At 32.4% G+C, this 18,227-nt stretch overlaps 1 protein-coding gene across 1 annotated transcript in view; it reads right to left on the bottom strand.

Moving 5' to 3' along the window:
- Positions 1-12,056: 12,056 nt before the first annotated feature.
- LOC126883680 (uncharacterized) overlaps positions 12,057-18,227 on the bottom strand; it is a 28,396-nt gene continuing 22,225 nt past the window's right edge. The window contains exon 2 of the mRNA XM_050649340.1: positions 12,057-12,895. Within this exon, the coding sequence (XP_050505297.1) occupies positions 12,057-12,895 (839 nt within the window). The remainder of the gene's footprint in view (positions 12,896-18,227) is intronic.

The following is an 18,227-nucleotide window of genomic DNA, read 5'->3' as shown; positions in this document are numbered from 1 at the left end:
GGAAAGACAATGTACAGTCAACAACAACTGCAACAGACTAAAAGGCAGACAAACAGGAGTAATCCTAGTCGCGCGCAGAAGAAGGTTAGCTTACGTTAGTTAGTCGTACGATGTATTTTAGGTCTTGTTTGTAATAATAAACCTTTTTTATTAATAAATTAATAATTTAACTGTAGAGAAACAGCACTTTTTCGTCTTTTATTCATTGATTGTATAAAGGAATCAAGTCCCAGCCTTTAAAAACGACTTTTTGGCCTTAATCGTTTTCAACGCCAAGTTTGTTGTATCACATGTCACTCTACTAGTCTCCTTCTACATTTCATCTATAGAACAAAATTTGATATGTGCTCAAGTTTCTAAACTAAATAGTTTTTTTCGTTTTTCTGAAACCTAAGTATTGTGAACGTATACCCTTTATACAATAAGCGCTTCAATTAAAGAATTAAAATAATTAGAATTAATTTCCTATATAGTATGTACATATTTCACCTTTCATTATAAGACATTTTTCTATGTTTGGAATCACACAAAAAGGGTAAATACTATTGGATATTTTATAAATTCTTTATAGAAAAACAACCAATGCCATTTTGTTCTTATTATCATATTCCCTACAGTACATAGCTTAAATATTTAAGACTTTGAATGAATCCTTATTTGACTTTCAAAACAATTCAAATCTAGACGCGCCAGATATCACACACATTACCCATTAAGGGGTATGTTCACGCCGCAGATAAAATAGGTGGCGATTATATAAATTAAGGTTTAACAATTCTTTGAATAGATGTATGTACATATATTTTATTATTAAATTTAGTTCTCTGAACAACACAGCATTGATGCCACGTACTGGAACTTACGATCGGCACAGTTCGCTCTCAATCGTACTTTGTATTTACAGACGACAGTTCTTAATCCTTTCTTTGCCTGCCAAGGGTAAATTCTCATTAATAGATACTAAACGTTCATTCATTTGGAAATAGTTTATTATTTAATATTGTATTTACAGACGGCAATTCGTAATTCTTTACCTGCTCAAAAATATTTATTTCAAACTGATAAAGAGATTTGCAATTATTTGAAATACTAGTAAGTACCTATCTAAATGACCAAAAAAGGATTATGCTACCTAATTCTCAGAATGAAGATCGAGTTATTATTTATAAAAATAGTATTTTTAATAAACGAAAATACGTAAGTTAATTGAAAAACAGCGTCACTACAATAACATTTTTTTTTCATATCGAATGTTATAGGGGATAGAATATAACAGGGGAAGTTTTTTCCTCTGAAAATTTCACATTTTTATTTCATTTCTCATTTCAACATGCGAGGACAAAATAATAATTAGCCTAATGAGCAACTTACTTAAAAACATTTTTAAAAGTGATACACAGCAGAATATATAAAAAATGCGAAGAACGCTTATATAAAAAATGCGAAGAAGTTTCATGGACATAGATTGTATTCCGCAATGCCTTGCCCTTAGGCACCCGAGAGGCTCTATTGTCCAAATGCTTATGCAGAGGTGAAGAAATGTCAACTCTGACGTACGACGTACCTATATATTTGTTTTATCGACTACAAAAAGGCATTTGATAGAGTACAACATGATAAGCTCATACTCATAACCATCTTGGAGAAAACGGGATTAGATGATAGATCTAAACAACATTAGATATGCCGACGACGCAGTAGTTTTTGCAGATAGCCTAGATGATTTGCAAAGAATAATGTCGCGCATATAAGATATAAGTAGAGAACATGGAATTAATTTCAATACGAAAAATATAAAGTAATGGTAGTCAGTAAGATCGAAATGTTAAATACACGGCTTTTGGTTAACCAACAACCAATTGACAGGGTGGACAGCTACACATATCTTGGGACCAACATAAACAGTCAATGGGATTACTCTAGTGAAATAAAACAACGCATAGAAAAGCGAAATCAGCGTTCATAATGATGAAGTCTCGTTTAAAGTCACAATTTGCCACTTGGTAGCAAAATTTCTAGTATCAGATCCTATGTATTTTCTAGATTATTATACGGAGCAGAGGCCTGGACTCTTTCCGAAGCTTCTTTAAGAAAACTCAAAGTCGCATTTTAAGAATTTCGTGGATGGATCGTGTGACTAATGTTGAGGTCTTACGTAGAATGGGCAATGGGCAAGGAATGCGAGATTATTAACACACATTTTTATCAAAAAGCGCAAAGTAGAATATCTTGGCCATGTTATGAGGAATGAACAGATATTGCCGCTACTCATTCTTCAGGGCAAGGTATTTAGGAAGAGAGGACCAGGGCGAAGAAGAATATCTTGGCTTCAAAACCTGAGAAACAAAGTTAGGATAGCCATGATAATGGCCAACATCCGGAACGGATAAGCACCGTGAGAAGAAGAAGAATATCTCATTTTAAATTATTCTTCTTCTTCTTCATGTGCCTCGTCTGTTGCGGAAATTGGCACGTTAGTCCAAACCATTGGCGTAAGTTTTGAAGCCATGAGTGTCTTCTTTGCTCTCTATTTTACTCTGTATTGTCAGTTGCAGACTGCAGCTGCAACTTGCAGTATACGATATTTAGCATGTCTCATAATATGATCGAGGTATTCAGGTTTCTGTTTCTTAATTGTGAAAGAGATTTCTTATTTTTATTTTCCCCTCGGCGCAGTACCTCTACGTTGGTGGTGTGAGTCGTCCAGGATATTTTGAGGATAGGTCGGCATACCCACATTTCTAATTCCTCTAGCTTATCATTAATGTTTCCGTTATTTTTCAGGCCTCTACTCCATACAAAACGACTGGAAATATATCATTTTAGCAGTCGTATTTTTAGTGGGATAGATAATGTCGAATTTGGTGAATATATGTATTTCTCATGTTGTTAAATGTTGCTCTGGCCTTTTCAATTCTAGATCGTATTTCGGTTATTTGATCCCATTTCGAGTTGATGACTATTCCAAGGTATACATATGAGTGTAATGTGTAGTGTGTGTGTTAAGTAAATGTCTTGTTACTTAGCAAAATCGGCGTCATTGTTTTTGCAAAGAAACGCTGATTGTATCCGAACGTCTGCGGTCCCTCCGGTGAGTACCGATCCCACAAGGAGAGAAGCTATTTTCATTTATTAATTTTTAATAAATGAAAAATTAAAAACAGAATCAATGTGAAAATCCCAGTAGCTGGCTGTATACCATAATTAAAAAATCATACAGAAGTAAATACTTCGTTGTACAATGGTATAAAAAGTTTATTAAAAAACTATTAAAAAGTCATCCAAATGGATTGCAAAACGTTTTCTATCTAGATCAGATCATCTTCAGTGCCTAGAACGATGTATTTCCACGTTAGAATGAATGCAAAAAGTTAAAATTGTGACTAGTTAAAGAAAAAATGTGGTAAATACTTACGATCTGCTTATAGTCCAGGATAATAAGTTTTTTCCCATGACATTCGAGCAGCCAGGGTACTGAAGCGTTTTTTCGACAGGTAATACCTATAAGAGCAAATTGTAACTATTTCCTGCGTAGGATCTGGCGGCCATTTTTATTTATAATCAATTAAGTGTCAAAAATGGCATTTTTCTCTTTTTTTTTGCAATATCTATTGTAAAAATTAGTGTACAGCTTTGAAATTTTTATCATATAAGGGTTCTTTGGTGCTTAATATGTGATAAAAATTTCAAAGCGATTCATTTAATTGTTTAAATTTTATTCAAATTGTTTTTCCCAGAGAGCATTTTTTTTGCAATAACATAAGTCAGAAAAAACTTACGTTAGAACCATTCCACAGGTGTCAAATGAAAGAGCATGAGCTATATTTTCAACTTGGTTTAAAAAAATCGAATAAAAAATGCATTTATTAGTAATAAATAATTATGCAAAAGTATCATAAATCTTTCCTTATAAACTTTTCATTGTGTTACATAAGAAATTATACAGGGTGTCCCGAAAAGAATGGTCATAAATTATATCACACATTCTGGGGTCAAAAATAGTTCGATTTAACCTAACTTACCTTAGTACAAATGTGCTCATAAAAAAAGTTATAGCCCTTTGAAGTTACAAAATGAAAATCGATTTTTTTCAATATGTCGAAAACTATTAGATATTTTTTTATTGCAAATGGACATGTATCACTCTTATTGCAGGAACATCTTGAAACAAAATTTCAGTGAAATTTGTCCACCTCATAAAAAATTTATGGGGATTTTGTTCCCTTAAACCCCCCCACACTTTTTTGTACGTTCCAATTAATTCATTATTGTGGTACCATTAGTTAAACACAACGTTTCTAAAAGTTTTTTGCCTCTTTGTATTTTTTCGATAAGTCAGTTTTTATTGAGATGCGGCTTCTTTTTCAATATATTTACGTAAAAATTGTATGGGGGGTTTGTTCCTTTAAACCCCCCAAATGATTGTGTACGTTCCAATTAAAGTATTATTGTGGTACCGTTAGTTAAACACAGTATTTTTAAAACTTTTGCCTCTTAGTCTTTTGTTCATAAGTCACCTTTTATCGAGATGTAGCTTCTTTTTCAAAATATACCTAAAAATGTAAATTATAAATAAATTTTCAGATTATTAACAGGTCTCTATAATCGTACTTGACCATATACAAATATGTGGTGGATTCGAAAAATATTCAAAATATCTCGATAAACACTGGCTTATCGAAAAAGTACTAAGAGGCAAAAAAGTTTTAAAAATAATGTGTTTAACTAATGGTGCCACAATAATAATTTAATTGGAACGTACACAAAAGTTTGGGGGGGTTTAAGGGAACAAAACCCCCATAAAATTTTTATGGGGTGCACAAATTTAACTTGAATTTTTTTTTTAAGATGTTGCTGCCATATAAATGCCGCATGTCCATTTTCAATAAAAAATCTTTGAGAGTTTTCGATATATGAAAAAAAAATCGATTTTCATTTTGTAACTTCAAAGGGCTGTAACTTTTTTTGTGTGCAATATTGTATATAGGTAAGGGAGGTTCAATCAACCTATTTTTGGCCCCAGAATCTGTGATATAATTTATGACCAATCTTTTCGGGACACCCTGTATATATTTATTACAATTTTTTATCAATTATAAATAACATTACTTGGTAGTTTTGCACTTAAAACAGGGTAAAAAAGATAATTTTTTTGGAAAAAGTTATTCAAAAAGTTTATAAGGAAAGAGTTACGATACTTTTGCATAATTATTTTTTACTAATAAATGCATTTTTTATTCGCTTTTTTTAAACCAAGTTGAAAATATAGCTCATGCTCTTCCATTTGACACCTGTGGAATGGTTCTAACGTCATTTTTTTCTGACTTATGTTATTGCAAAAAAAATGCTCATTGAGATAAACAATTCGAATAAAATTTAAACAATTGAATGAATCGGTTTGAAATTTTTATCACATATTAAGCACCAAAGGACCCTCATTTGACAAAAATTTTAAACCTGTACACTAATTTTTACAACAGTTATTGCGAAAATATTTTTTTTGCAATTCCGACCATTTTTCGCAATTATATTAACAATAAATGAGTATATCAAACTTTGTAATATGTCATTTTAAAGCTTTTTCCATAATCTCAAAGATATTTGTTCTAAAAAAATGATAAGTTTTACTGTTTTCCATTAATTTGAAAAAAAAAGATTGATGGATTCGACCGTTACTTGATGGAAGTTCATTTTATCTAACAATAAAACACTGAAAACGTTTGTTTTCTATACTTCCACAAAATTTATTATAACTAAGTGAATACAGCTGTTTCGGCGGAGTGCCTTTCTCAAGTGATATAGTTTACAATGTGTTTGCCTTTTTAAGTCTTCAACTGAAGAGGTTGAGGAGTGGGGAGCTGTTTGTCTCGAGTTGGTCATTCAGAATTATATCTGTATTTTTCAGTTTATTAATTTCCATAGATTCTAAAAAAGATAGCTTAAGGCCTTTATTTTGAATATGTAGAATTTGAAACTCTTCATTGAAAGAATGATTATGATCTAGAAGGTGAAGTGCGTATGTAGAAGTGTCTGTTTTTCTATTGTTGAATGCCCTTTTGTGTTCTGCTATCCGTTTGTCAAAAGTTCTGCCAGTTTGACCGATGTACGTTTTCGGACAGTCACCACAAGTTAGTTTGTACACACCACTCTGTAGTTGCTTTCTCTTTCGGCTTTTATTGTTCTTAATATATTTGCTTAAGTTGTTGTTAGTTCTGAAAGCTGGTGTTATTCCTTTCTTTTTTATGTATCTGGCTATCTTTGTTGTTATCTTGCCAGTATATGTGAGAGAGCAGAAGGTACTGGGTTCTTTCTGTGGTGGTGGATACACTAATTTCAGGGCTTTCTTATGGAGTTTTTGGTTTAAAATTTTGTTAACTGTTTGTTCGTTATAGCCGTTGTTTACTGCTATTTGTTTAATGATGTTTAGTTCTATCTCGAAGTTATTTTTTGTCATGGGAATTTCTGTCAGTCTATGTATCATGCTATGGTAGGCTGCTAATTTATGTTGTGTAGGATGGGATGATGAATTGTGTATAGTTGTGTCAGTATGGGTAGGTTTATGATATACGGAGAACTCATGTTTGTTGTGTAGTCTGGAAATCGTTACATCTAGAAAGTTTATGGAGTTATTCTGTTCTGTTTCTATTGTAAACTCAATATTATTATGAAGTGAATTAATATATGATATAAAAAAAAAGAGAAAAATGCCATTTTTGACACTTAATTGTTTATAAATAAAAATGGCCGCCAGATCCTACGCAGGAAATAGTTACAATTTGTTCCTATAGGTAAATATTACTTGTCGAAAAAACGCTTCAGTACCCTGGCTGCTGAAGTGCCACTAACAAGGTATATTTTTGTCTTATTACCCTAGTAGATGAAACTACCAACCTTATAAAATTGGTAACATCGAGAAACATGATTTACATATTAATACATAATGTGATAATTGTAGCGACTCAAATTGTGCTCAAAGGGCAACATGGTTCCTTTCATTTGCAAAGGGTCGTTTGCAAAGTCGAAATACAGGCGAACAATCACAGGCGTTTGAAACGAATGTTGGGCTGCGACAGGGAGATGCGCTGGCGTGTCTCCTGTTCAACATAGGTCTGGAAAAGGCGGTCAGAGATGCCCGAATAGACAACAGAGGAAATAGTTTTAATAAATCATCCCAAATTTGGCATATGCCGATGACGTGGACCTAGTTGCCCGCACAACACGCAAACTAGAAGAAATGTATACCACCTTCACAAATGCCTCAAAAAATATGGGCCTGAAAGTAAACGAGGAGAAAACTAAGATGATGGCATCAACACCCAACAATAGAGCCAGAAACATCGGTCACCAATTCTCTGTTGATAACTCTACCTTTGAAGTGGTGGACAAATTCGCATACTTAGGCTCCCTGATGACCAAGGAGAACGTCATGACGGAAGAAATCAAGCGAAGGATAATCCTAGCGAACAAATGCTATTTTGGACTGAGTAGACATATGAGAAGCAGAAACTTAAGCCAAAAAACAAAAATAACCATATACAAAACCCTTATACAACCAGTGTTGACATATGGATCGGAGACATGGACCATCTCCAAGGCAGATGAAAACCTTCGGCTTATATTTGAACGAAGGATCCTGAGACGCATATTCGGTTGCATCTGTGAAAATGGTATTTGGAGGAGGAGGTACAACTACGAGGTATACCACAGATATAAACATATATTTGGTAGTAAAGACATAGTATCTCTCATAAGAATAGGGGGGCTAAGATGTGCAGGACATCTAGCCAGATCACAGCATAACAACCCTCCTAGAAGAATCCTTATGTCACAAGCTGTGGGAAGTAGAAATAGGGGTAGGCCAAAACTTAGATGCAAGGATGGTGTAGATGCGGATGGGAGAAAAATAGGCGCAGCAAACTGGCAACGGTTGGCAATGGATAGGACTGACTGGCGTAATAGACTTGGGAAGGTCGAGGCTCTTTCATAGGGCTGTAGCACCATTGATGATGATGACCTCGCATAAAGATAAAGGCAAATATAATGATAATGATGATCCTATTATTGCAGTAGTAATTGCACGAGAGCTCTAATATTTTACCTAATATTAGCGAACAACTACGGCTCAATAAAATAATTCGTAGTAATGTAGAACTACCTATTAAATTCAGAAGTCCAAGACATATCGCAATAGCTTTTCAAAATGGGCGCAAAGGAAAATTATTAAAAGATATGAGTAAATTTGATCATTGTAATTTAACAAATGTACGTTTGTTCCTAAACTCTGAAAAATTTCCGTATCATGATTTAAACTTGGATTTTGATACCAACCGCTTTGCTACATTATATGAAATGTTTGCAAATTTCCAAGAATCTTACTATCATATTCAAACTAATCAACCTATATTTAATCCTGAAGAATTCAAAGGTAATACTCCTATTGCTTATATTGATTGTTCTCGCCAGAAAGAAATTCTTCAAAGTGGTTCTGTTTCATTAAGAATTGAATTTGAAACCAACACAAATGTTGGTGATACTGCATCAGCTTATTGTTTAATTTTACATGAAAAAGAATTTAATTATAATCCTCTAACTAAAATTGTAAGGCAATTGTAATGCGCATGCTCCTTGACCTCTTTAATAGTTGAGTCCAACTAAAATATTGCCAGTTTACAATGTTGGATGAATACTTGCGTAGGTTAGAGCAGTACCTTCAAAAGATAGCTAAATTAAAAGCTGATATTGTGTACTACGAAAACCAAAAACGGGTTCAACAATTATCTAACCTAAAAATATGAAGCTAGTAATAGATGTTCAAGGTTTTAAAATGGAAAATAACAAATTTATCATAAAAGAATTAGCAGCATATGATGGAACCCATATAACTCACTTCTTGTTTAAACCCCCATTCCCATTAAGAATGCTTCCACCAGATTTTCATAGACAGGCTGTATGGGTGATGAATAATCATCACTGTATTAATTGGACTAACGGCTTCACACCTATTCACCAACTACCGAATATTTTGGAAAAAATAACAACTAATGCTACTATGGTATACGTAAAAGGTTTGGAAAAAGCAAATTATATAAGGAAGTACTCAAATGCTCCAGTGTACGAGTTTGATGAGTATCCACCTCTTCAACCCATGGAATCTACATGTTATTACCACGAAAAAAATAATTGTATATGTGCTTTATCAAATGTATTTTTTTTGTATGAGAAGTTTATAATGTCTGATTAAACTTATATTTAGTGCGTATACCTAGAATACTATGTTTAAAATAATAGATAATAAAACACATTTAATAATATAATAAAGTTTTTATTTTATATATACACCTAAATCTAGGTTATCTACAGCATATAAATCATCCAACGTATCTAAATCTTCTAATTGTGCATCATTTTTACATAAACCTACAGCCTCCTCAATTAATATGTCTAAATCTCCCTGTAAATTTCTCCTAGTGAGAAAATGACCTAACGCTAATGTGTGAACATTATCTGGTAAAATTATTCTTTTATCGTCCGCTGATGATAATGCTATTTTATTTTTTAATTCTGTGTATATAGTGTGTGAGTGAGACGAGAAAACATACATTTTTCTAAGAATTGATTTTTTATCTTCTATAACTTGAATATAATCCGATAATTGAAGCTGCTGTTTGATTACATTTTTTGAAATACCTTTTGCTTTTTTCAATAAGTTAGAATTTGATAACTTAAAACAGTAAGCTTTAGCACCCGTCCCAATAAAACTTTTAACAGGAACACCTTTGAATTCATCTTTCATTTTTCCGATAACTGATTGAGTTTTGGGAATACCGTGAATATTATCAATTGGATAATTGGATGTATCAAAGTATGATATATTGTTCTTAATATCATTGTAAACATTATCTGCATTAATTTCTAATATAAGTGAGTCTGTGTCTGTATAACATAAAGTAACATTGTCTTTATACATTGGTTTGATGTTATCGTAAAAAAACTCATATATTACCGTTTTGGATAGATCAAGTATGCAAAAGCCTACGTAAAGAGGCTTATCATACACAACTCTTAGTCGCTTCATATGAACAGCTACTAAATTCTCTTCAAAAATTGAACATGTCTTGAAATTAGGTTTATCGATATATGACTTTACACCCCTAAGTTGCTTCCTATTTTCCCAATGACTTAATAAGCGTATATTTTGTCTCTTATCTACATTCTCCATAGTCTTTCCGAATATAGAGTTAACTAAGAGCTTAAACAAATCCCTTTCAAACTCGTTTTTGGACGAATTACGAAGATTTGTGTTTAAATCAATATAAGTTTTTAACCAGGGAGATTGGGAAAATTCTAACACTCTGTGTATTTTCACTAATTGTAAACCATTTTTAAGACATTGCTTTAAATTACGGTAGTGAATGATGTACTTTTTTTTATCGTAAAGATTTGGCACAAGTTTTGTGTATTGACTATTTGAAGTCTTTATCGATTCAGGACAAAACGGCAGATCGTTATGAATGTTATGTAAGTTGGGTGGATAATCTAAATCGACATCTAACACATATCCTTTGAACGAATTACGAATCATCTGCTATTGCAAAACAATCAAAATTATCACAGGTCTCTAGCCATCTGAATCCACCTGTAGGAAGATAGTTACTCATCGCAGCTCCATATAAGTTTGTTGCATCTAAGTACATAATATAAGTATTTGGTTGTAAAGGATCATAATTTGACACAAATGGGTTATTAGCAACAACTTTCCTCTTCGAACATTGACTTACTCCACCTCGAATACCTTTCTTGAAAAAATGAACCATATCGATATCTGTCAAAAGCTCAATCTCTATTTTCGTATATTGTAGCATAGCATCCCAACTTAAGAAGGCGCTGTTAAGTAATGAGCTGGATCTAAATTGTATTGGTTCAGACAAACTTTCCTACAATTTTCAAAGATCTGTCAATAAAATCTGCCAATAAAAGAACATCTGATTTTAAGTACACATCGGAATAAGAACCAAGTGTAGTACATTTAAAAATTGTCCACACTTCAGATGCTCGTTTTTAGTCTTCGTCAGAAATCGGTTCTCCTTTTAAATTATCATAAAAGCATTCCTTACTTGGTAACCGAGTTTCGTCCAATTTCTCAAAACTGTCTACATATGTATAGGGGAAAACACCTTTCTGTCTAATCAATATAAATTCTTCTTCATTAGGAAAATGTTTTTTTACTTCACTACCCTGATCCGATTTTAATGTTTCAGATAATTTACTTAGAGAACTTGCCAGGAAACGGAAAGAGTCTACAAACCTCAGTTTCATATAAACATTTGGAACTTTAGGAACATTAGACTTTTCCACTAATAGATATTTAGAAAAATAAATATATTTCTCTTTATTTTGTGCAATTACATCAATGCGCTCTTTGTTCAAACATAGTTTTTTAATAAACAGACGACAATCGTAATTAGATAAATTATGAAAAAAAAATTGGGATATAATTCTGAATTTTGTAGTTTAAGTTACATGCCGAGTGCGCAGCACCTCGAAAATTGTTTCCGAAATTAAATGATCATGATTCATTAATTTGTTTTTTTGTAAGTGGGCTCATTGGTTTAACATGTTTAAGATGCTTATTATACAGTTCCTGTACTATACCATCAATCATAGTAGTAAAAACTTCTGCGCAATTAGGCCCCCGATAAGAATAACATTTAGAAAATGTATCATTAAAATTACATTTTACGTAAAAAGCAAATGAATAAAGTTCATGTTCATATGTTTTTATAGAGAAGGAGGCATTATTGTTAGGTTCGGTGTAAGCAAAAGGTTTCAATAAACTCTCAAAATCAGCGTATATGACAAAAGGTACCGCTAATTGGCGTTCAAAATTAATAAATTTAAGTATGTTTTCATGTCTGTACTCACCATATTTATTTATTTTTAAACCGGTAGATGGCACCTCTGTTCGCAGATGGTTGCAGTCAAATTCTTGGTGTTTGGTTAAGTGTTGCTGGGTATAGAAAAATTGTAAGCATCCATCACAAATAAAAGTTTGACCCTTATGATTCGTCTTTTGGCTTCGCACAAGTCTGGATTAAATTGTTAATTAGGCTGTTTCCATTATCATCCGTTGTCAATAGAAGATTCACATGAGTAGCTTGGCGGCTGGGCGTATGGTAGAAAGGTCCAACTACTTCGGTGACCATTTTTCTATCTTTAAAATATGTTTCAAGCCCAAACACGTTGACAGATATATTGTTTAACTGTTCGAATTTATGTATATCTCCTAGTTTGACAGGAAACTCAATCCCATCAAAAATAAGTAGTGTATTATAATGAGGATATGATTCTGGTTTAGTAGGATCACCATCATGTGGGAATATCGCCGCGTTGATGCTCCAAGCGAAGCAAGCACTATCTTGATTTTGTATGTTCAACGTACCTCCTTTCTTTTCAATTGAGCACGGTAATCTTATATACGAAGACGCTGTCAGTGGACTGTACTTGTTAATGTACAAATTCAAAAACATAACATTTTTTAGACTCCAACCAGATTTTGCTTCTTCAAACTCAGAAGCTTTGGTCATAATTGCATCTTTAAAGTCATCATAAATTTCGTTCAAGTCAGAGGATATTGTTACTACTTTATTTTTTGTATTAAATGACTTTATTTCTGATATCTCTTTAACAGGTATAATATAAAGTCTAAAAAGTTCCAAACTAACCTTAAAGCTGTGGTGATTTCTAATATAATCACTCAACACGTTACTCACTTTTTGCTTTACGTCATTCATAAACTGCGAAGGATCTATACAGTCTCCTTTAACACGAAACCTGTAAGTGGCAATACGGCACTGGAAAGCCTGCTGCAGTTTTTGAACACCATCTCCCAGATTTTCTAGAACAGGTAGGATCAATTTTTCTTTTCTTGGATATATTTTCTAATCCTCTACAACTTTTTTGTTTATGTCTAAATAAAGTGCTTTTGTTAGCAAACTCCCGTTGACACTGATCACACGTCACCTTTTGTAGTCTTTCAACACCATCTCCCAGATTTTCTAGAACAGGCGGATCAATTTTTCTTTTCTTGGATATATTCTCTAATCCTCTACAACTTTTTCGTTTATGTCTAACTAAATTGCTTTTGTTAACAAAGTCTTGTTGACACTGATCACACCTCATCTTGACAAAGTATTGAATACAACTAAATACTGCTGTAATAATCTCTTATTTATAATAATGTTTACAGTGATAACATATCCTGTCATTTCTTGTTATTGATAAGTTTTCCGATCTTAATTAACAGTTTTTATAATCTGATCTTATATTACCGATTTATTTATTTTCGGACTTCCTCCTTATCTAACGGTTTTTCTTATCTTAGACTTCTGACTTATCAACGGTTATTTATTATCTTATCTTGTATTTTTTCTTATCTACTGTTTTATTTTCGGACTTCCTCCTTATTTCTTATCTAACAGCTTATCTAAGGGTTTTTCTTATCTAACGGTTTATTTATTTTTAGACTTCCTTTTACTTATTTACCGATTTATTTTTGGACTTTCTTCTTACTTGTCTATTCTTGTCAAGTAACAAGCGGATATCGTCTAGACTTATTTTTTTTTTGAAATAACCTTGTATAAGACGACTTTGTCTATAAAGGAAAATGACCTTGTAGATTTAGGAATTTTCTTTAACAAGTCTAGTGAAAAAAATTTACTACCTTGATAATGTAATCGTGTTTCTTAATTTATATTTATTAAATTACCATTTTTTAACAAATAATTCAGATATAGAACTAAAAACTAATTTATTTTAACTATGATACAGTACTACTTAGGCTTATAGTATGAAGTATTGCAAAAAACACACTTTGAAGTCATAAAACAACCACACACATCCCCCCATTCGTGTTTAAAATAATACTTCTTACAAGGCAAATAATGTTTTAAGATTTCACGTATTTTTGGAGAGTAAGAATACCACACAGCACTAGTCATATTTTCCATTAGTAAAAAAATAATATTTTCTAACTTCGTATTATGTTCTGTCGTTGAAGACATTCTCTCTCTTTAGTGTTTTCCTTATGGTTTGAAGTTCATTTAGTACTTTTATTGGTTTGATTTGCCTCGGGTTGGAACTTTTTCTAAATCTCTCCTTATCTCGAAAAACGACTTCCCATTTTGAGAGCGACTGCCACATTATGTGTTATTCACTTTTAGATCATTACAGGTAGGTATTTCACTGTTGAGCTAAAAGTGGTTTGGATTTGCCAGTTGTAGACTTCTAACCTGATCTATCAAAAGGAGTTTATCAAAAGTTGGAGTCAGATATTAGTAATACACAGATGGGGTTCAGAAAAGGACTAGGTACTCGAGAAGCTCTCTTCGGTTTGAATGTTCTTACACAAAGATGCCTAGACATTAATCAAGAAGTACATGCATGTTTTATCGATTTTGAAAAAGCGTTTGACAGAGTCGCCACGATAGGCTAAGAGACATTCTTGAAAGAAAAGACATAGATAATAAAGATCTGCGAATAATTCTCAACTTATATTGGAATCAGAAAGCTAACATCAAAATAGAAAACGAGATATCAAAAGCAATAGAAATACATAGAGGAGTAAGACAGGGATGCATTTTGTCACCACTGCTATTTAATGTATATAGTGAAAGGATCTGTCAGGAAGCCCTTTTGCAAGCAAATGAAGGAATCGTAATCAATGGAGAGGTTGTAAATAATATTCGATACGCAGACGACACTGTACTAGTTGCAAGAACAGTAGAAGAATTACAACGATTACTTACAAACATAAATATTGCTTGCAACAATTATGGCATAAACATTAATATCAAAAAAACCAAGTATATGGTCTTCAGTAAAATCATGACAAAACCAGCACATATTAGTATAAACGGCATTCAAATTGAAAAAGTATCAAGTTATAAATACTTGGGAACTTTAATAAACGAAACTGGAGACCAGAACAATGAAATAAAAAGACGTATCGAAATTGCCAGGGCCACCTTCATAAAGATGAGAAAATTCTTCTGCAACAGAGATATAAGCATCCCTCTACGATTAAGAATGCTAAGTGGCTACGTATTTAACACGCTATTATACGGTGTAGAGGCCTGGACTCTCAAACAGAACAACATAAAAAATATTGAAAGTTTCGAGATGTGGTGCTACCGTCGAATGCTGAAGATAAGTTGGGTTGAAAGAATCACAAATCTTGAAGTAATACGAAGGATAGGAAGAGACCCAGAAATTTTATTAACGATAAAACGAAGAAAACTCGAGTATTTGGGTCACCTGATGAGAGGTCATAAATACGCATTACTTCAAAATATAATGCAAGGAAAAATAGAAGGAAAACGGAATCCAGGCCGTAGAAGAATGTCGTGGATGCGGAATTTGAGAGAGTGGTTTGGCTGCACCACTAATGAACTTTTTAGGTCAGCTGTAAACAAAGTCAGGGTAGCCTTGATGATTTCCAATCTCCGATAGGAGTGGCACAAGAAGAAGAAGAAGAAGAACCTGATCTATAAGACTTGACAAAGTATTGAATACAACTAAATAATGCTGAAAGAATCTCTTATTTATAATAATGTTTACCGTGATAAGATATCTTGTCATTTCTTGTTATTGATAAGCTGTTCGATCTTAACAGATTTTTTCTTTTTAGACCTTATCAACAATTATTTCTTAGCTGATCTTTTCTACCGGATTATTTATTTTTAGACTTCTGCCTTATCAACGATTATTTCTTATCTTATACTACCGAGCTATTTTTAGACTTCCTCGTATTTTATATCTGATAGCTTATCTCTGTTTTTCTTATTGACTAATTTATTTTTAGATTTCCGCCTTATCCAACGGTTTTTCTTATCTACTAATTTATTTTTAGACTTTCGCCTTATCAACAATTATTTCTTATCTGATAGCTTATCTAACAGTTTTTCTTATCTAACGGTTTATTTATTTTTAGACTTCCAGAGTCGGGATTAATCTTTAATCCTATTTAGGAGAGTCAGGATTAAACCGGACGTCTTTTATATAAGTGGGTTCAACAGAGACTTCCGGCGGAAGTACCGTTAGATAAGACTTCCGGTTTATTTTTTGACTTCCAGAGTCGGGATTAATCTTTAATCCTATTTAGGAGAGTCGGGATTAAACCGGAAGTCTTTTATATAAGTGGGGGAAGTTCGGTTCAAGATCAGGGACTTCCGCCAGAAGTCGACTTCCGTTAGGAGAGTCGGGATTAAACCGGAAGTCTTATATAAGTGGGCGGAGGTTTGGTTCAAGATCAGGGACTTCCGCCGGAAGTCCCTGATCTTGAACCGAACCTCCCCCTACTTATATCTGCTCTTCAGAATACCTAACAAATAAGCTCCATAAGAAGTTAATAGCATCAAAATTAAGCAAGTTATGATGAAAATAAGAGAACCCTTTCGATTTTTTTAGGAAAAAGTGAAAAATAAAACATACGCCAATTTCCACAAAAATTAAAATTTATAGTAATCCTTACAAAAATTTCTTTGTATTAGCATAAGTAATGATTTGAACAATTTTCACCGGTTTAGAATGCATATTTTTGAAAAAGATATAATTTAAAAAAATCAGAATTTTTAAAATTATCGTCATTTTCATTTTCTTTTAATAATAACTATAAAAATACTCAATATACGTAAATAGTGGTAAATAACCAAATTTTAGTTTTTTCTATATCAAATATTATACCTGTTTACCATTTCTGTAGGGTGAAAAATGACCGAGATAGAAACAGTTAAAGCTTAAATTTTGCTGCGAGAACCATGTAACCGTAGTCATTTAATTTTTGATTTTTAAAAAAGTAAGGGGTTTGAAAGATTAAATTCAACGCATTTTAATAGCCTTTGGAATTATCTTTCAAATCGTTTTTAGGTGAACCTGATTTCTTAAAAATTAACGGAGTTATTAAAAAAACGATAACATTTTTTGTAAACATTTTTAAAAGATAAAGTTTGAAAAATTTTTGTAGCATAAATTTTAATGCTATTAACTTGTTCGGTATCTCATTTGATAGACATTTCTAAGTACTTTCACAAATGTTTAATCAGTTTATGTTATATAATGCATTATTTTCCCTTAATTTAAGCTTGAATACTTATTTGGGTACTCGCCGAAAAAAATATGCATTCAATTATCTATAACTCACTTTTAGTTAATAGTAAAAGGTTTTTTTAGTATTAATACTAAAAGGTTTATTTGATTTTTTATTAGCTTCAGTTTTGGTAATAATAATCTTTAATAACACAAAAAGTTTTGATTTATTTTAATAACTTTATATAACAAATTTTGCTTAGGATTTGTCCCCCTGTCCAATTATGGAGTTATTTTTAATAAAATAATTTTCACCCCCAGAAGGGTGGCGTCCACCTCCAGGGTAAAAGCGCAAGTTGGCACCATGTCACCTTTGTTTCTTGAGATATCCTCTAACCACTCACCAATTTTCATGCAAATCGATGGAGGTTGAACGAAATCGGAGGTAATAGCTCATATACACCTTCAGTGACTCCACTATATTTCTATAGAATTCTGGTACAGCTTTTAAATGTTCAACTTTTTGAACAGTCTTTGATTTATTACTTGAAAATCTTATAAAAATTGTGCTATATAATTTAAAGGAGGTTAATTTTTATTTGACCACATCTTAATGATATTTTTAGGCTGAAGTAGCTGAAAGAAATGCCAATCAAAACCTCAATTTTGAAAATCAAAATAATCTACAGACAGTGGAACAACCCAGTAGCTTCCAGTCTTGTATCACCAATTTATGTGTCATCATAGGCTTTGCAGCTTTTGCTTTTACAGTCAAATATGTCATGAAAACGACTGCTTCGGAAGCGGAATGACTTTAGTTTAAATTTTTGTTATTTTCATTGTAAAAAAGGAAATTGCAGAATGTAATATAAATAATTTCAGTCAAGAGCTTGAGGATCAGAACATTAGTTCAGAAGTACAGATGTTTCAAAGAATAACAAAAAGAAAATGTTTCCTTTACTTTTATCTGATCAATATTGTTTTTTAATAAGAAAATATGCATCTGGAATACAATATCTCTGTGGTTACAATGCTCAAGACATTTCTTTATATTACACTTTGCATTCTATACTAACTATAATTTGTTATGCTGTGAAAAGAAAGTTATAAGAGTATTATTTTTTGTATAAAATGTTTGGAATAAT

This window comes from Diabrotica virgifera, chromosome 4, assembly GCF_917563875.1.
Source record: "Diabrotica virgifera virgifera chromosome 4, PGI_DIABVI_V3a".
Lineage (NCBI taxonomy): Eukaryota > Metazoa > Arthropoda > Insecta > Coleoptera > Chrysomelidae > Diabrotica > Diabrotica virgifera.
This window is presented reverse-complemented; position numbering and strand designations above follow the sequence as displayed.